Below are 20,171 nucleotides of genomic sequence, written 5' to 3' on the forward strand. Positions count from 1 at the left end.
CAACAGTAGGTGTCCTTAGTCAAAGCCCCTATTAGGACTCAGAGTCGGTCAACTGCACCAGCGTCAGCAGTGCAGGCCTCTTGTACAATAGAGGCTGTCACACAATACAGTTTCTTACACATGTCATGACACGACGTTCAGAAAACAATATGAAGTGATGCTTATTCTTCTCTGAGAGGACCCGTTTGAGATGGCAACGCCAGAACAATTATTCAGACGATGGCTGGCCTCAAACTGTCTTGCCGTCTGCATCTTGTGAAGTGCACACACAGAGAAACTCGCATTATCTTTTCATCTGCGCTGTCGGAGAAATGAAGGCTGCACGTCGCGCTGAGGATAACATATTGTGATGTTCTTAGATGTTGCTTTGTTTTTCCCTCTGGGTGCATGCTAAGAGTATTCACAGTCCTTAAAGAAGACACTGTCTCACTTGTATCTACAGTAGAATTTACCAACCCCGCTAATAATCACTTAGCCTACTTTTCCTTCAGTAATGAAGATTTAATTCTATAGCAATTTTCCTCAGCCATCAGCTCAGTGCTTAGACTTGGAACAATTAGCTTTGTAAAAGCTGCATTTTGACTATGAGCACAGTTACAACACATTCTTAAAACATCATACCCCCTGAGCAAAAAAAGTTTATTAATAGTAACCCTAATCCAATTAGAAAATGGCACGTCTTTTAACGTGCCACATTGGTGGCAATAAACGCAATGTAAGAAAAAGAAATCCAAATATAGCTCCAGAGGAAGAGCCCCAAACCTCACGAATGAATATTTATAGCCGCACAGGTTGGGAGTCGCTGGCTGCTCATCTCTAGGCAACTGCGGAGCCCCACACTGCACCGTCTCTGAAAGACTGCAGCTTAAGGAGCCTGGGCTAAAAATAGGAGGGCTTAAGAGCTCTGGGTACTGTAGGACACTGACTGGGAGTAGAAATGGGCCCTCAAAGCCAATCAGGGACATGAGATCTGACTGAGGGGCTATTATGGTAAACACAGATTCCGCTGCTTTTAGGGAGATGAACACACACACATGCAAAATGTCCCCTGATCCACAGGTAAAGGACACCAGTTGGTGCCACTTTGTGTGCCATTATTTAAGTGTAAATAAGCCAACACTGTGGCGATTTTCCAAAATGAAAGCCTGACACTCCAAGGGCCCTATTTTGGCAATCTAAAACACATTAGTATAGGGAATCGTGCAGTTTTAGGAACGGTTCATATACATTTTTGCAACTGGTGATTTTTTACTTGCTAGGACCCCATTGAATACAAAACAACCTGTTTCCAATTTGTTTCTTTATTTTCAGTGCCAAAATTCAAGATGGTGGACAATATGCAGAAAAATAATATAAAGGCTTAAAGTGGTACATTTTTTGATAAATATACACATGTCTTTCATGGAGTTTGTGATGGTAAAGTTGTTAAATAATAAGTAGCCTATATGTCATTGTAGCCTTGTGCCTCACTTTCAACATTTTCAAAGAAGCATTCTGCCAGATCTTAGCAAAAGTGTATGTCACTTTTCCTGACAACCATCTCCTGTACAACAGCCATGCCATCTATTAAGATGCTATCCAATGTGTGTGTTAATTGCACTGAGCTACTCTCTGTAGATTGTTCAGATGATGCTGTTTCTGAAACCAGTCACAATTCATGGATGAAGGCAGACTTAGCTGTAGTGGGCAGCATTAGGCTTGCATATAATCAACAAATTCATATGTTCCCACAATTTCCTGCAAGTCCTGTTAACAGAATTATTGAAGACCAAAGAGCTCATTGTGGACTTCAGGAAGTCTAAAGCTAGCACACACCCCCATTCTCATCAATGGGACTGAAGTGGAGTGTATCACCAGCTTCAGATGTCTGGGTGTCCACATCTCTGAGGACCTCTCTTGGACCCTCAACACCTCTACCCTGATCAAGAAGGCTTACCAGCGTCTCTTCTATCTGAGGAGGCTAAAGAAGGTCCACCGCCTCCTCAGATCCTGGTGAACTTCTACCCCTGCACCATCAAGCGTATCCTTACCAACTGTGTCACAGTTTGGTATGGCAACTGCTCTGCCCACGACCGAAAAGCATTGCAGAGGGTGGTGAAAACTGCCCAACGCATCACTGGTTCCTCACTCCCCTCCATTGAGGCCATCCAGGGCACAGCAGGTTCAGAGGAAGCTTTCCTGCAGCTGAACTCTAGCTCTGCATCCTGGTGACAACCAACCTACAAAGCCACCCCCACCCCCGCCCAATGCCTCCTTGCCTGTTGAGGTGTCCACGACCATAGCAACCATAACACCCCCACCCCCACCCCCCCCATGTATGTTGTTTATACATTGTTCACATTACATAGCCATATTTATTCTGCTCTTATAAAGTAACTGCTAATATACACTGCACATATTTATATTAGTCTAAACCTCTCTACCTTATATAAATCAACTGTATACTACTGTCTACACTGCACTACATTTCTTGACCTGTCTATGCACCACCTGTCTATACTTTGTATATCACATTGCACTTTTCTCCTTTTTTGCACTTCTGGTTAGACGCAAACCACATTTCATTGTCTTCATACTTGTACTCTGCAATGTCAATGAAGTTTAATCTAATCTAATCTAATCTATTGTGGTGAGTGCAGAACATTACTTTAATTCAAATGATTATTAGGTTATGTGAAGGAAACTTTTAATCAGTCAATGTGTTTTTCAGGGTATGCCAATAAATAGCATAATGGTGGTTACACCCATCACTGGTTGATAATCATGACATCTCATGTCACCCATGGTCATATTTATGTATATAGTATGTATATAATGATAATACCTAACATATATCCATTTAAAATGTTTAAAAAGGCGATTATTTGCCATTTTTGGTGATATATCCGCCATCTTGGATTTTGGACCAGTGCAGTCCGGGAAAAAATTGGAAACAGGTAGTTTTGCAAACTATACGGTCTGAAGAAGTGAAAAAACATAATTTGCTAAAATCTATATGAAATGTTCCAAACACCTTTTTTTTGCTACATATCGCCCTGCACTACATGGTCACTGGTGAATAGCTTCAATTTAGGGGTTTGTCCAGTCCATATTCGGGTGGTTCTGTTATCATACGTCGGGCGCTTGGCGCAAAAAAGGCAGTTCTTATGTTTCTTAATCAGTCATGGGTGTGTTATGGGCATAACATAATTTAAACCAATGAGAATGACATCTGTCAGCAAGCAATGCAACTTCAAACAGCGCATTTTGATAGTCAGTGGCGCATTTGAAAGAATCTGCTTGTTCGCGAGACCGTATGGAACAGGTATTCCACCTGTTCCTATTGCTTTGCTAAAACCTAGCAGAGTATAGCCTACACGTATCTGCACTCGTCTATTATTTGAACTCATAGGCAAAGTGAAACTTCACAGTGGTGTCATAGTCAATGACAAAACAGTTATACATAGTTAATTACTTTTACTATTGACTGACAATGGGTTACCATCGAAACATAGCCTGAAAAAAGCAACACTTACCCCAATAATGCTCGAATGACTGAATAAAAAACCCAAGGACATTTATCCTGCAGAGGAGTTGCTGCTTACATCTCGTGACAGTGCGTCTTCAGCTGTGTTTCATATGCGCCTTTCGCTATAGACCAGGTTTTTTTGGTCAGTGGCGTAATGCTTTTTAGATGGTGTGAGATAGAGATTTTTAGATAATGCGCCAGACCCCACCTTAGGTCATTAATTGCCACACCTCTAGGCGCATTGTGACAAATTTGAGTGTAAGATAGGAATAAACTTTGCGTCGTGATAAAAATACGCTATGCACTGCGTTCATGATTGTCAAAATAAGGTCCCTTGATGTCTAGTGTTTAAAAGGTACAGTGTCATTCTGTGTCATTTTCAGTACAGCGGTGGATGAGGCCATTGGATCAAAGATTTGTAATCAGTGTCACTACCACGAGCGTTGATGAGCCACTACCACAGTGGTCACTAGCACAAGCGTTGATTGAAGAGCTATGTTGGGTTTAATGTCCACTAACACATATCAGTGTAACAAGACTAAAATGAATTGCTGATCACTCAATGTTTGGGTCCCTGTTTAAGAGAGAAACTAATCAGGCTGAGTGACTAATAAAGGGTAATGGATGCAAACGCATTATGTGCTAAATAAGCTACCCTGGTCTACACAAATACCTGAGTAGAATTCTTTCCCAATGATGTTCAATAATAACAATTTCTGGGAGCTATTACCAAATGCAGGATCCCTGACATAGCGGTCAAATTCTCTTCAACACACATTTATTTCTTTTGGAAAGGTCATTTAATAATACTAAACGATGTCCTTAAAATCTGTGTTCACTACCAAACGCCTTTGCAATAATCAAATAAATAAATACAAATAGTAATAACACACACACACACACACACACAGTCTAAATAAATGGCAGAGCGCAACAGGCATTTGGAGGGACAACTAGGATTAGCGATGACAGTAGGAACACAGCCTGGCTTTGCCTGGCTTTGGGCTGTCCCTGCGAGACTACACAAATATTTCAAAGCCATGCAAAGCGGGGCGGGCAGGCAACACATGGCAGGTTGGGAATGATAGGGGAGCAGCTTACAGCACTCAGGATATTGAAGTCCAGGATGGAGTCCAACAGTGTGAGAACATCCTCCTACTACGTGACCACATGTAATACCTGCATTCAGACTGACCCACCGCCCAAATCTCTAGCAAAAAACAGCAAAAGAAATGAAAAAAGCACACACACACACACACACACACACACACACATACAGAGCGACCACTGCAGCCAAGCTGCACAGATGCGACAACCTGTTCACAAAAGGGTGATAACTGCGGAGGCCATCACAACTGGCCTCTGGCCCCTGCGCTGCTCTCAGTCCAATTCCTCCCCCCAACCCACGATCCTATCCCTCCACCCCCTAATCTATACAACTGTTTACATCTGAGGATTACAGATTATCAGGACCCCAGCAATCTATACAAAGAGAAATAGTAACACTCAAATCTGATATTGGATTCTCTTCAATGGATTATATTTTCCATTTCCGTACTTGGCAGATGCCCACATACAATATCCATTCTAGGGCAAATTGTGTGTTTTTATAGCTTTGTGAGTATTTTTCTTTCAAAATGTGGAGTCGTGAAATTATTATTTTTGAAAAATTCTCTCTCTTTGAAACAGACTGCTTGACTGTGGTCTGTTAGTTGTTGTGGACAGAGAGGCACTTACTAAACTGATGAGAAATGAATGTCCACTGATGTCAATCAGTGCGGATGAAGCAGACTGAGGCTGAGGATGCAGATCAGCAACTGAGTCACTTTGTACATCCGTTTGTGAGCATCAACCTCACATGTACAAACAGAATCACTGCCACAGTGGATGCATTTCTGAATGAAATGATAGTAAGCTACCAGTCCAATATTGTTAAGTTATAAAACATTTTAAATATTCTAATTCAATACCATTTGATCTTACATATACAACATTTGCATGTCATCGTGTGTGAGAAAAAAAAGGCATAAACACCAGCAAAACACCATTTTGTCAGAGTCCAATGTACACTGTTGTTACACACTGTTTTACAGTTCGATAGACATGCCCGCGTTTCAATGGAGGATCTCTGCGGTTGAGCTGATTAGCAGGTCAAAAGGTGTAGCCCACACCTGCCAAACGGGGAGCCGTGGACTAAGGCAGTGCCATCATGGGCTCGTCCATCTCCACTTCCTCCTCCTCGCCTCTCTTGTTCATGTGCTGCCACTCATCCATTCTGCAACTGCAACAGTAATCCCTGCTTCTCCTTCTTCTAATCTACCTTATCAGCCGCACTGTAAACGCGGCTCGGCAGAGAAGATTTAGTCCCCCTATGTGGCTTTTTGAAAGGAAGACGCATGGAGGAGCTTTATATAGTCGAGGATAGTAACTCGGTGGTGGAGCTACAACTAATCCGACAACACTGTACACAAGGCAAGAGGACACTGTTATTTCCAGAAAGGAGCCTGGCGATAGCCAAGCCAATTATCTGTGTCTGCCATTCACTCTTGGCCAAAGCACACCAGGCTTGTAGGGTCTGGATTAACCATGGGTTACCCCACAACAGGTGTCAGCTCTTCTGATTGTATACAATCTGAATCGGTGATGCTGATTTAAATGAGTTTTGCCTGTAGTTGTACATCATGCAGAGAAGGATGGTTGCCAGAAGAGACCTCTATTTCTTTAAAAAAAAAAAATTTGTTCCCTGAGACAGTTCAGAAAAAGCCTTTCTCAACCATGTGGAGTAAGTTTGGGTGAAGAACTAAACAGTACATTTATTATAATGAAGTGATTTCAGTACTTTGTGGTGGGTTTTGTGTTCTGGCGGTACTAAGTTTTGAAAAAGATGCCTACATTATTAATCAGTGCTATCTCCGTCACAATTATCTTCAGCTCCTTACCTAAAATCCTGAATGACGGTATCTATGCATTAAATTTAGAGATAAATGTAAATCAAACATTGCTAGTGACATACAATATATGGGAAATAAATTTGTAGTGTTGAACACTAGTTGAGAGCTCACAAAACCTAAAAACTCTGTATAAAAGAAGATTTTTAAGTCAATGCACGCTTTTTTGATGTCCCTCAGCACAGCGTCCACTGTCTGTAGGTGTCTCTGCTGCTGCTAGCCTGTCCTCTCCAGCCGCAAAGCTGCAGCAGCTGCAGTGCTCCCCTGGTGACCCTCTGCCATGTCCACCTGCCCTGCTGAGCCATCCTCCCCACTCCATACCATCAGACAGAACTGGACCATGCAAACATCGCTCAACCTCCAACCGACAAAACCTGAACGATCCGACAATACCAGGTAACTACGATATGTCTTCACCATCATGTCCTACATGCTACCTGTGCACTCGACCAGTCAAGGCTGCTCACCTGAAACACAACTTGTTATTCTGATTTATAAGGCCACCCAGACTTTACCTATTAGCATCCACATGTCTCTGTACCTGTGTAGTTTGTAAATATACAACAAACTGGGCAACAACATGCACTATACTGAAGCAGCCCATTCATTCCCCAGCAGTGCCCCATGTGAGCTGCTCTTGCTGCCAGTCTGTCTTACCACCTTGGTGATTTCTCCCTGCTAACTCCCTCTAACATCAACTTCATGATTTCCACTTTAAGACGTTAATGGCTCGGTTAATGCCAATGGTTTTTGGCATAGCTCCAAATGTGCGGAACACAACTACATTAGAAGAGTCTCAGACTTCACTTCAGTCAAAACAGGTGTGGTCCTGATATGCATCTTTCTGGCCTTGCCTCTCTGTACTTCCAAATTCACCCCCTTCTCTGCCCTGATTAGCTAGGAGTGTCTTTTACTTTTAATGATATGTTTATCAGAGGTATTTTCACATATGCCTATGTAGGTGAATGTGCTAGGTCTAAACAATAAAGCTCAGGGTTCAGAGTTCCCTAACATCCCTATCACTGCCCAGTAAGGTCCCAAACCAATATCTCCGTGGCGGGAGTCCAGCACGTAACAGATGGCCATCGTGTGCTCAGTGGTGGCAAAGAGGGAGCAACAGGAAAGTGGGTCAGGATCAGGCAGAGTGCGGCCAGACACAACTGGACAGCACGCATAAACACACACCACACAGACACACACACGCTACACACACACACACACACACACACACAAACACACACACATATACACACACACTCCCTTCATCAGCTAAACTACTTGATCTTTTCAATGCCAACTGTGTGCTCTTTAAATAAACATTTGCGGGAGAGCCGTTTTGGGTACTACTATGTTCCTTCTGTGTCATTTCAAAACAAGCTAGTGTTGCCTAGATAGATAAGATAGATAGATAGATAGATAGATCTATCTTTCTGCACGTTAAAAGGGGAACCTTCAAATAAATTATTTTAACTTTCACCAGATTAACGTTAAAGCAAATTATGTAATTCCCCAACCAATCCAGACGTATTATAATTGCATTTAGAAAAGCATCCGGATGACTTTCTGACCCCTATCACACATATGATCTCTATAATGCCATTCCTATGTGGCGAAAGACCAACTGAGAAGTTACAAATGTGTCCACGGGTCCACTATTTGATAAAGCACTAATTCTGACAGAAGTAATGAAGCCAAATGAGTTATTTTGGCACATGAAGAAGTGCCCCTGTCCTCGCCCAACCTGTGGCCACATCTCATCTAGGCGCTGCAATTACAAGTGGGTGATCAGAGTTTTATTCCTCAAAACTTTAATCCAAGTGAAAAGGGAAGAAAGTAAAATACTGTAAATCATGTTCTGTTGATTATTACATTATATTTGATTAATTTGATTAATGATTTAATTAATGATTATTAGATTATTATTTACCCTTCTTCTATATGCTGCAGCTGCCAAACACTTAGTGTGGATGGGACTATGATTTCTTCACTCGTACCATTTTGTTATGTACAATGAACTATAGATACACAAAGCTGTATCTATACACACAAGCTAGTCATAACGGATATGATGGCCTGAAGAAAATCGACAAACATTCACATGGCCTTTCCTATTTAGGACTATTTGGTCACATCTGACTCGCGAGGGTCATACCTCGATATCAGAAAAAAAAAAATATATTCTGTGGATGACTGCATGATAAATACCTCTGTTTTTCACACTTTCACAGTTTGAAGTTTGTGTTTTGCTTTTGGGACTTTTAGTTTGTAGGTGTTCCCTTTACTTCCTGTAGCCTTTGTACTTCCTGTTTCCATGTGTCTTTAGGGGGATTCGACTTCATGTAGCCACCTGCTTAACATGATTATTTCTGAGATTCTGATACGTTTTCAAACCGGAATTGTGCATATGTCATGGTTAAAAACGTGTCAGAATCTCAGAAATAATCACGTTATGGAGCCAGCTTAAGACTGCTGCAGGTGGCTACATGAAATCGAATTGCCCTTTTGTTCCCTGTCTCTTGTCTCCGCCCCTCACCTGTCTTGTTAAGTTATTAGTCTGATTAGTGCCTTGTTCCATGTTCACCTGTGTCCCCTTGGTTTTGCCCTATCGTCTGTGTCCTTTGATTACCTTCCTGATGTATTTAAGTCCCTGTCTGTTCCTTGCTTTGTCATTGTGTGTGTTTTGTCATGGTTGTTTTATTGTGTTTTTCTTGAGTAAAATCGATTTGAGTTTAACCTTCGAGTCTTGTCCTGCATTTGGGTCCGAACCTTACCTGCAACCCTGACACACAGAGGTTACATTTTTTGAGTCTAATGCAGAGAAAATATGAGAACTATAGACCTTAAGACTCCTGGCTTAAACAGCCAGCCAGAGAGATTTAGAATTTCATTTAAACATCAATGATGTGTGACTGACGTATCGGTTCCACCAAGAAATGGAAGATGACTTTTCACTGCAGAAGCCTTCACTGCGCCTCCACGGCCTTCCATAGTTTACTCCAGACCTCGATAAACAAGCAGCCTTTAGCAGGCCACAGCAGAGACAGGGACCAATCTGCATAGCTCAACTGCTTTAGTGTTGGATGTTCAGTGAAAACAGACAGCACAAGTAGTCATCACAAATTAAGATTGAGCAGAAATCTTAGGCCCTAATTTAAATGACAGGGAAAATGGGAAGTCCGGCAGAGAAACAAATTATCTAAAGCTAATTTAATAACTTGGCAAAAGCATTTTGCTAATTTGATACCACGATGAGCATGATCCTGAGCCCAAACATGGGTGGGCCACCACGTCACCCACCATTCAAAATAAGGCCCATAATATTAGTCTGTTTTTCAAGAAATAATACTAACCGAATATCAGTGACAGTTGTTGAATATTAACCAAAAAAAAAAAAAACATGCATCCTTTTTTATCCGATTGATGCTAACATACTGTACATGGGACTGGGTGAGCAAGAGATGCAACATACTGTACCATATCTATAACATGAACATATTGCTTTGACATTAGCCATTTGGGATTACATATCTGTGTAGAACTTAATGCGCGTTTTGAGTAACTACATTTTCACAGCTGATCTGCATCCACTGGGCAGAGCATTCATTTGTGGTGATAATCTCCTCTCTAAAATATGGATTTGTAGTGCGAAAATCTTCTAAAGCTCTCTAAAAGGAGAATGTTACACACACGCACACAGCAAACAGAGAGAGACAGAGACAGAGACACAGAGAGAGAGAGAGAGCGAGAGACAGAGACACTGAGAGAGAGAGAGAGAGAGAGAGAGAGAGAGATGCATATAAACACAAAATGTACATGCCACAGTAACTGTAGACTTGGTATATCCAAAGCTCTCTTGCAAATTAACAAAATAATTTCCAAATCATTTGTATAATTCATAATTTTATGCAATGTCTGACACTAACTTATTGTTATGCTAGAGGCTACTCACAAAATTCATGAATAATAGCAATAGGGTAGATAGATAAACATCATATCAAACAATAAAAGTAGACCCTGCGATTTCAACAAAATCGAAACAAAAGTAATTTTGTTTCCTTTCCTAGTGTGACCTCCAGGGACTTTAAAGTCACATGTATTCTAACATCAGCATCTTACTGGGATTGCTAAAGGCACTCTTTTGGCTGTAATCTACTAGTGATTGCTGGAGAGGCACTTTAGACTCCTTCTATAGAGGATAATAAATAGTCAGGAGCAGAGAGATGCAGTCGGTCCAGATGCTGATCTGAGAGAACTAGAGATGCAGCTGCTGCTCCTGCTAACCCAAACATAGAGACACTGGGGAAATCACTGTCAAGCCACAACAGGGCATCGATAAGCGGGTGTAGTATTACACATAGAAAAAAGGCCATCTTCTGTTTACTCTGTGGAATATGCATGGGACACATACCCACTCAAACTATAAGTGGAGGAAATCTGTGCAGGTGCAGTGGATTTCAAATGGATGCAAGGAATCCCAGCAGCACATCTGTGAGGTCCTGTGCAACCGGCGAAATGTGATACAACTATAGTTCCATCATGGTGCAAAATATTCCTTCCACATATGAATTAGAATGAGAGGCAGGGACTACAAGCTAACAACAATGAATCTGATTGTCATGACATATAAAACAACAATATTCATCTAATGTACTAAGTCATGAGATAATCATTCAAGTATGGGCAATGTTTAACTGTTTAAACCAGCAGAGAGAGATGATGACAACACAGAAGAAAAGTCATCTGGTAAAAGAAAATGCAGACGTATTTAGACAAGCTACACTAAACCACTCACTGAATTAAATAAAATAAATTAAATACAAGGCTTAAATAGTTGCTTTTGCTTATCACTCTCGCTGATTGCTTCAATTTCCAACAAAAAAGCAATCTAACACACCAGATGTTTGGGAATGGCATTTTCACTCAATCTAAGGCAAGGACTTTAGCAGGCTTTAGAGTACCGTCTGCAAGACAGGCTAGCCTTGAAGTTTTCTTGCATTGAGTTAAGAATTAAGTTCGATGACAATATCTTGACTAGGTGACGAGACAATATGCATTGATTACGCCAAAGGAAGGGAACAGACTTTTTGCCAAATATATTTTACCAGATGTCAATACTCATGGAGCCGAATCGATTAAATGGATATTACCAGCAGCCTGGGTGTTAAAACATGGGTGTTGTTGAGATGTATAAACCCTTGATGCGCGTTTAAAATTGATCTGGAGTTTAATATGGGGACAAGATCTACTCTCAGCTGAGGGCTAATCCTACTTGAGGCGATAGATAACTTCACCATGAAAGATTATACAAAAACAGGTCTACCTGAAATGATGACAGCCGAAAAGTACATGAAGGTTTTGACCACCATCATAGTCTTGCTTCTGGCGCGATATGTTCACGAGAAGAAAATGTCCCTTGAGAAAAAGATTAAACCTAGTTTACAGATAATAGTCCATTGTTTCCTCTCATTTGGGAGAGAAAGAAACCAGTGGGCTTTGCTTATGTTTAAAGTTCAGTGTCTCCCCAGGCTTATGGCACATTCAGGCGCGCAGTCCAATGGTGTCTCCGCGGTCATCATATTGCGCGCATAGGAGCCTGCGATGCTGCTTCACGCGTCGTATGAACTTTCCTCTACAACCCAGACGCGGGATCGAACAGAAATCAGCTTAAGACACTCATGATTACAGCAGTGACGCAACCTATAGGATGCTGTGGCGATGTCTCCATGATGGCAAATCCGCTGGGTGTAGATTAGCAGCAATGAATTGTCTTGTTGAGGGTGTAGCCTTGCACGCTTGGCGTTTGGCTGCTTTTATACAGCACGGAACTGGTCCATCGGTTTAAATGTCACATTCGAGCATTTCTAGCCGTAACCACCCTACTCGTTCACCTATTCAGTCTGCAGGAGGAGCTACTCCCTGTGTCTGCGGTGTTAACCCAAGTAACTGCAGTGTGGTAGCTCTGAAGCTATTATGACAGCTTTAGAGACAGCCATTTAAATGTAACGGAGATATACAGTGATTCATGGTTAATTTGGTTCTCAAAGCCATGTCAGATTTGATCAAAATCCAGGCACACCTGTATGTCAAAAACGATGGTAAAATGTGAGGTCACTTAAAAAGATCAGTAATTCAATACAGTATGTTTGAGATTCACAACATCCACATCTAAATTACTATTTACTTATGCACTATCAATGCACTGGAACAACACGCGTTGCGTTTTTAACCCCTTTGGCTGCAATGACTGGTTGGTAGTCACGTCTGACGCCAGATTTATAGAATGCTTATAGCTCCACCTTGTGGTCACACAAATAACACAAAGGCATCCATTAAGCTCATTTGCACTCATGAATTTTGCGTTAAACTTTTATTTAGTTTTAACGTACTGAAACGTATGTCTTTACATAAGCTACTGAGATTGTAAAAATTTCTATACGTCCCCTATATGTAGGCCTACATATTTGCAAAAATTCTACTAAAGAAATGTCCAGAGCCTTCATTTTTTAATGACACCTCTCTGGTCATCACAACATTATTAATACATTAAGGCTAAGTGGTTTTAAAACATGTTTACTGACTGTTACACAAAAAAAATTTGTCCTGCTAAAAGTCTGGTTTCGGCTTATCTTTTCTGTATAGCATTTAAGTAAGCACAAAGTAAGTAGGAGGTCATCAGTAGGTGGTAATAGCCTGCAAAATCAACACACAATATCACTTCACTATGTTGCCATTGTTTGCAGTGCATTGGAACCAAATATAATGCTTCTTTAAGAAGCTTGCTGTTTCGGATACACAATAGACTACTCTGAATACAATTCAGCTCACTTTTCTATAGGCTCCTTGTGAGTGGTCCAACAGTTTGCAAATGTTGTTAAACCATAAATACCTAAACGTCTCACAACAGTAGAAAAGATCGCAAGTACTTCAAACAGAAGATATGCACAAAATAGACACATTCATATGCCAAATAAATATAGTGTGCATTATGCATTAATATTAGATCATCCTTTCCCAATGTCAGAACAGTTTAGCATACACAAGAAGGTGAGAGTGACTTGGAGCCAGTGACATGCCAGCGCATCAGTGTATGCTCAGTGACAAGATAACAAGCAACAGCACTGTTTTGAAGCATGCTTAGGTGATCTGGCACTGTTGTCGTTTTCAAATGATTTTTCAGATGATCATATTAAGGGCACAGAAACACTTGTCATTCAAACTAGCTGCCTAGGCTATGCACTATGCAGCTCTGTGGTCTGGCTTGGATCATCCAATGGAAATTTAAAAAAAATATATAAAATAAAATAAAACAAAATAAATCACCAACTATATTGAGTAGTATTTATTGTGGCACTAACAACATCCAAGTCGCACTGTACCTTTATTGTACCTTGATTGTTGTAAGCCACTTTGGATAAAAACAGCAGCTAAATGGCTAAATGGAAATACTGCCAAAAGACATAAGTTGAAATGTCACACAGAACCAACAAAGTGCCAGCTATGCTGTTTGTGGTGTTTGCAAGGTTTCTGTATATCTTTTCAGAAGTTAGATGGTCAGTGTTTGACCAGAAGTCTATACTGCAGTTCTATAGTTTGATCTTCCATTCCACACCCCATCAGCCTTTGGAGGAGTTCCAAGTGTTTGGAAGAAATAAGGCTTTTTCTAATTTAATGAGGCATAGTATTCGTGTGAACAGAGTCTGAATTTACATGCAAAAATGTATTGACCAAATGTATTCAATTTCACCTTGAAGATAACTTAGATTGCACAATATAATCTCAGAAAACAAGGGCAATACTGTTTGAAGTGTTTTGAACTCCAATGTTGCTGTTCTTTTTTATGAAAACATTGAACTGTAAACATAAATGTTGTTGTATTTCAGCTCCAGTTCAAACCAAACTTGCTTGTTACAGGATCAAACCATTGCAGTTGAGCGGATGAGGGAGAGGAATGCTGAAGTTGTCTGCACAAGCACTATCCCTTAAAACATGCTTGTTTGACAATGTGTCTTCATTAGCCAAATTCACTTACATTTCCCTTTTTTTAACATTACATTTACAGTCGCATCTTACAGCATGGACATCCCAGCAAGGTCTCTCCAGCATCCCGCCCACCCCACCCACCCCTCCCTCTCCTGCTTCTCTCTTCCGCTCCCTTATAGCTGTGCGTTCTCCTTGAGCAGGACAGAGCGAGGAGAGAAGCCTCTGCAAGGCTGAGCCAGCGTGCCTGGTCTCCGCAGCAGCACACGGAAGCCACGACAGCAGCACACACACACACACACACACACACACACACACACACACGCGCGCACTCCACGTCCGAGGTAAGCCCGTCTAAAACTGCTTTCTCATGGTGCACCTTAATGATGGCTCCAGAGCTCTCTGGATGTCTTAAGCTAGGGTGTGTGTGGAGGTCATTGGTTATTCGTTTGTTATTTATTTAAGGGATGCTGAGTGATCTGAGTGTCTGTTGACGTGAGCGCTGGTACTTGTGATGTCTGAGGAAATGTTATTCTGGAGTGCTTGAGTGCCCCTTACTCATTAGGAGCATGATGGAGCTCACGCATTGCTAGCACAGTAACCAGAAGGTCATCTGCATGCTTCACACAGTATGTAGGTGTTTGCCTGAGGCATGGAAAAACAACCTTCTGTACATGTCTAACTGATGGGCCGGAGCCAAATTGCTGGGAGGGGGGGTGGAGGATTTCCCCCTCCTCCACTGCAGCGATGTGTGTAGGCAGGACGGGAGGGGTGGCTGCCTGGACGAGGCACTCCACCTCACATCCGTGCAGTACCCAAGGAGGGACGTGGGTGGAGCTGTGCAGCCCTGGGAATCTCTGGTCACTGTTGTTGAGGGACAGATGCATCTAGAACTCTCCACTCACCAGTACAGGGATGCCTGCAGACTGCTGACCTGACACAGGAAGGATACAAAAGACTCTTGGGTTGTACAGGGATATTGTGTTCTCTGTTGCATTTGTGTCCTAATAATTCACATTGACCCCTGAGAGTTTTAAGAAAAGACCTTTCATGGGGGCTAAATTTGAAGAGCTGAGGGGAAACTATTGAGGCAGTATCTATTCATATTGCATCTAAGCAGCACTCAAGTACTACAACAAGTACTTTAATATTTGATCAATTTGTTTTAATATCCTCCCGTGATAATATCACCTTCTGAAGGAATTTATCACCTTGTAGCCGGCTTTACCTTACTTGACCTTGTGTGGTCATGTGGAAGCAGCAGTATTGTGTGTGTCAGTCCAAGAGCACACCGTCTCTTGAAATGATATGTTGTATATGTTGATATACAATTGGATGCATACAGTATGATCCAGGATATATGCGTATGTTTTCACTTACTTGTATATTATGCTTGTTTACACTATAATACTGTTGTGAACTTATGGTTTAGGCATTTCCTCTTTAGTGACACAGTCAGCCCATATGTCTCCAAAACTGGGGCACATGTAATATTTATGTTACATTATATGGTTTGCATGAAGTTTGCCAAAAAAATTTTTTGCTCCACATCAATGCAACATAGGGCTATGGAATGAATAGTTATAATAAGAGATAAACATTATTTGTACTACCTTTAACATCAATTTCAAATAAAATATTACAGGAACAGTTTACCTGGCAAATACCCTTATCTCCAGTCTGCAAGGGATGAAGTCTGTCTGGATATGTCTGTTTTTGTAGCTAACTATAATCACAGGTACTTTATGATGTAGGACCTACATCATGTTTCTATGGATTGTGTCAATAATTTCAATAATCTTCTATATTAAATTTGTTTTGTAATGTCTATGTGAAATCAATATGAATGGGCTCTTACCATGTCTGATATGTCAGTTTGCAGACTGATTGAAAGTCATGTGGACCGCTGTGCTCGTTAATGGGATCATACTGGGAGGTAAGGCCCACTTTACACACACACATTTTGTGCAGGGACTGTGACTGTGTAACACACTGGGTCTTGGTTTCTACAGTCAGCTTGGGTTATAAATGTGCCAGGCAAATACACACGGCAGGGATGTAGTGGGACAGACAGAGGCACTCAGCAAGGTTGGTGTGTCAGAGGAGGAATGACCCAGGAAGTGCACCAGCTGAATAAAGCCATATGTCCTGCCAGCACTGACAGACAAACATTACATTATAACGTTACATTATAACTTGGATTCCCAAACTGTACGCAAGCTTCCATTAGGTTCCATTGGAGAAGAAAAGGGCAATGTCAGAAAGGTGTTAAAATGTTTGTTTTTTTATGCTAAGCCTATGTTCTCTTTGTTCTTTGTGTTTCATAATGTTGTTCTCCATGCTGTTTTTAGTGTGAGAGCTCATAGACCAGTTGCACATTTTGATTTTGTTATTTGTTATCATGTAGGGAGGCTAATTAACCATGGTGCCTGGAATGCATCAATACGTTTGTATGTGTTGGATGGTGGGGGTACGCGAGCTGAGTCAGGATGTAGGTGGTGGTACTGCGCTGAGCTTTGCAGAATTGCATAGACATTTAACTCGCTGTATTGCATTCTGCTTTCCAGTTTTTGTGGGGCCTGTTCTGAGTGAGAAAATTACCGTGTGCCAAGAAGAGGACAATGACCTTCGGGTGGACTGTCCAGTTGACCCTACGCCAAACCAAGTCCGCATGGAATATGAGTTCTCCATGGCCACAGGAGGCAAAGAGACCCTTATAAACACCAATGTCTCTGGCGTCATGGCGGACGACAAATTCAGACGAGATCAGGCCTACGCTGAACTTCTGGACGACATTCTACGGCTAACAATCAAAGATTTCATCTTGTCGGAAAACACAACTTTCATGTGCAAAATATCTGGACATTTGGAATCTGTTAACATTGAACCTGGTAAGATGGGAAAATGCTATCGACTAAGTTATCTCATAACGTTAACTACAATTCCTCAATAGCTAATATTTGATTGTTCCTTTTGCCTTGCAGATCAACTAGTGCCATGCTCTGCCCTCAGTGCATTTCTGTCTAATGGTGCTCTGATGCTTTCTCTGCTGAGCTCCCTCTACTTACTCCTGCCTTTGGGCCTGACGTCCCACTGAACCCACTGAATGAATCCACAGCGCACTACGAGTAGGACAATACTGCAGAATGGTAGTCTAGGGAAACTCACTATTGTGCATAGACACAACACACCAGTCACACAAGTCAACTGTTGTAGGTTTGTTTTGTTTATTTTTTGTTATTATTATTTGCTTTGTTGCACTTCTGGGAATTGTGCTAAATGTGCAAATGGTTGTTGCCACTAATCCTGACTGATCTCAGCTGCTTCATGCTACTCAACATGGTAATACACACCCCAAACAAATAAATCCACAAAATTAGAAAATAAATCCCTGTTTTCTCTTTCCTTCAAAACAAACAAAAAAAATGTATGTAGTCAGTAACTGTAATTATCCTAATGGTTACTACTGTGTGTGTTGTACTGACATTCACAGCTGCATGCTAGCCAGCTATTATGGTTTAATCAGCTCCATAATGTATTGAAATCATACTGTAATGTATGAAAGGTTATTGTGATTAATTTGTGAGAAATGAAAGTGTGAAAGAGTTCAAGCAGGAGAGGGTGTGCTGTTGATGTGATGACTTCTCTAGAAATCATCCAATGAAGAGAAGAGAGGAGGAGCAAATAAAGTGAAACTGAAACTTGAAGCGAGACAGAACAGCAGTGTAGACGCCAGAAGGTAGGCCAATATTTCCTATTTACAAACCATATAAAAACACACACTTATTCAATCAGGTGTAGGACTTTTTGAGCTGGTTGAACTGCTACTTTTCACAATCATAACAAAAGCACTGGATAAAACATGATATTAAAAAGGGTATCACCAGAAAAGCAAGAGCAGAACAGCATAAGCACAGAGATATCTCAAGTTGATTTCACTTGACAGGTCTGCAGGCCAAGAGGAATTTTAAAGATGTAGTCGACGGTTTTGTTGAGGCGTCTCGAAAGGTTGTTGATATGTGAGCTCAACTAGCTGTCATTTTACAGCTAGCATTAATTTTCCTGAGTGCTCCTGAAGCATGTGTATTGGCTGGGGTTATTTATGGCTTGGTCTGAGCCACCATGATGGGTTGTCTTCCATCAATCATAAAAAAACAGGGATAATGCTCTGAAGACGGGCCTCTGGCCCAAAAGGTCCATGGGGCCATTAAAGAAGTTTAAAGGAACGACTGAATTGGACTGTGTATGAGCAACAAAAAATGAACAGACAGACAGACAGACAGACAGACAGACAGACAATTTTTGGAAAATTGGAAAAAGTGCATGGTATGCTAATCATGGGACTGTACATTTAGATACTCTGCTTACTTTTATGATTTGACTTCCACAGGAACTAATTATTGACAATAAAGCTTAATTCAACAGTTAAAGATTGACTGATAAAAGATGAATAAGGCTGTATATCAACAACATTCAATATAGTCATGATTCATGAAATGGTTGATGTTTAACCAATAAAATAGGTTGATCAGTTTTATAGATTCCAAAGAGGTTAATGACATTTAATTATTAAAAAGTGCCCAACTTCATACACCACATAAAATGAAGAAAAAGTTAGCCCACTTAGTGTAAAATCATGCTGATTATGATGCAATCCCTCTCCCTAGGGATTACAATGTCCATCAAATTCAGTGGCTGGGAAGTGTTCTGTGAGAAATCACGGGACTTGAAACCAGGCCAGGCGCCAAAGTCAAGCCGTGGCTACACTATGTACCACGGAACACACAAGACCAACGTCACGGCCATCATATCCTCCGGGTTCAGGCCCTCTGCAGGGGGGAGGCTGGGACCTGGAGTCTACTGCAGCAGAAACATCAACAAGGCCATGGGTTATCCCGCATTTTGCCCGCCCAATGAAAGAGTGGTCCTGAAGCTCAGTGTGAGGGTTGGGAAGGTGAAGAAGATAGACGGCCAGGCCACAGGCATGTCACACACCTGGCATCAGCATGGTTACGACACAGCCTGGCTGCCTCCCACTGCTGGGTTGGAAGAGGACTGTGTTTGGGATCCTAAGCGACTCACCGTGGTTGGCATAGCACACTGCACAGACCCAGCTACAAAGACGTCTCTTGAGACACTTATAAAGAAACAACAAAAGGAACCGCAAGGGGGCCAAAACACACAGAAAAGTGCCAAATGTCAGGTCTGTGGAAATCAGACAGAGTTAAACCACACTATAGAAAAGTGTTGGGAATGCAAGGCTGCAATTTGTCCATTTATGGACAAGCATGTTTGCCACAAACGTGGTTGATTCAAGATGTCTTCCCATCAATAGGTTGATCCCCTCCCTGTTATTTCCCTAAATATTTCTTTATTTCTTGTATTATATTGTAACCCATCAAGTTAATATTGGGAAATAATAATTCAGCAACAATTAATTATGAAAATAGGCCTATGTTTACGGTGATTGACAGGTTTTCTGATAAGTTGGTTTATTTGTCTCAGGATCAAGGTGTAATAGTGTAAGCACTGTAATTCTTAATTTCAGACGGACCACAAACTGACTATGGACGGTCATGCAGCACTCTGAATAAATGTCATGCCCAGTGTAGGCCTACTTAGCCTACATCTGCTTCACGGGTGTTGTTTTCTCTGTGCAGTTCAGTTTCTTTGTCTCAGTCCAAATAATAGGACAAATCCAATGTGTCACTTTCTGAAATAAGCAACCATTTTAAAAA

The 20,171-nt window shown here is 41.4% G+C and overlaps 2 protein-coding genes across 2 annotated transcripts; both read left to right on the top strand.

Moving 5' to 3' along the window:
- The first annotated feature begins 16,322 nt into the window (after positions 1-16,322).
- Positions 16,323-17,542, top strand: LOC143111626 (uncharacterized). The gene is made up of 3 exons (XM_076273876.1): positions 16,323-16,369; positions 17,001-17,324; positions 17,418-17,542. The coding sequence occupies exons 1-3, from the start codon at positions 16,330-16,332 to the stop codon at positions 17,528-17,530; spliced, it is 477 nt and encodes a 158-aa protein (XP_076129991.1). The 5' UTR covers positions 16,323-16,329; the 3' UTR covers positions 17,531-17,542.
- Positions 17,543-18,122: 580 nt separating this feature from the next.
- LOC143111621 (uncharacterized) lies at positions 18,123-20,059 on the top strand. Its single transcript, XM_076273871.1, has 2 exons — positions 18,123-18,172; positions 19,101-20,059. The coding sequence occupies exon 2, from the start codon at positions 19,109-19,111 to the stop codon at positions 19,742-19,744; it is 636 nt and encodes a 211-aa protein (XP_076129986.1). The 5' UTR covers positions 18,123-18,172; positions 19,101-19,108; the 3' UTR covers positions 19,745-20,059.
- Positions 20,060-20,171: the final 112 nt, after the last annotated feature.

This window comes from Alosa pseudoharengus, unplaced genomic scaffold (assembly GCF_046254945.1).
Source record: "Alosa pseudoharengus isolate Yale_2024_CS ecotype anadromous, Long Island Sound unplaced genomic scaffold, YU_APseudo_1.1 YU_APseudo_1.1_scf_8, whole genome shotgun sequence".
Taxonomy (NCBI): domain Eukaryota; kingdom Metazoa; phylum Chordata; class Actinopteri; order Clupeiformes; family Clupeidae; genus Alosa; species Alosa pseudoharengus.

What these genes read in the sequence shown, in the direction of transcription:
- LOC143111626 (XM_076273876.1), top strand. Translation starts at nt 16,330, where the DNA reads ATGTGGACCGCTGTGCTCGTTAATGGGATCATACTGGGAG. An exon ending in TAATGGGATCATACTGGGAG is followed by an intron (nt 16,370 to 17,000) that starts GTAAGGCCCACT and finishes TCTGCTTTCCAG; the next exon opens with TTTTTGTGGGGCCTGTTCTG. An exon ending in ATCTGTTAACATTGAACCTG is followed by an intron (nt 17,325 to 17,417) that starts GTAAGATGGGAA and finishes TTTGCCTTGCAG; the next exon opens with ATCAACTAGTGCCATGCTCT.
- LOC143111621 (XM_076273871.1), top strand. Translation starts at nt 19,109, where the DNA reads ATGTCCATCAAATTCAGTGGCTGGGAAGTGTTCTGTGAGAAATCACGG.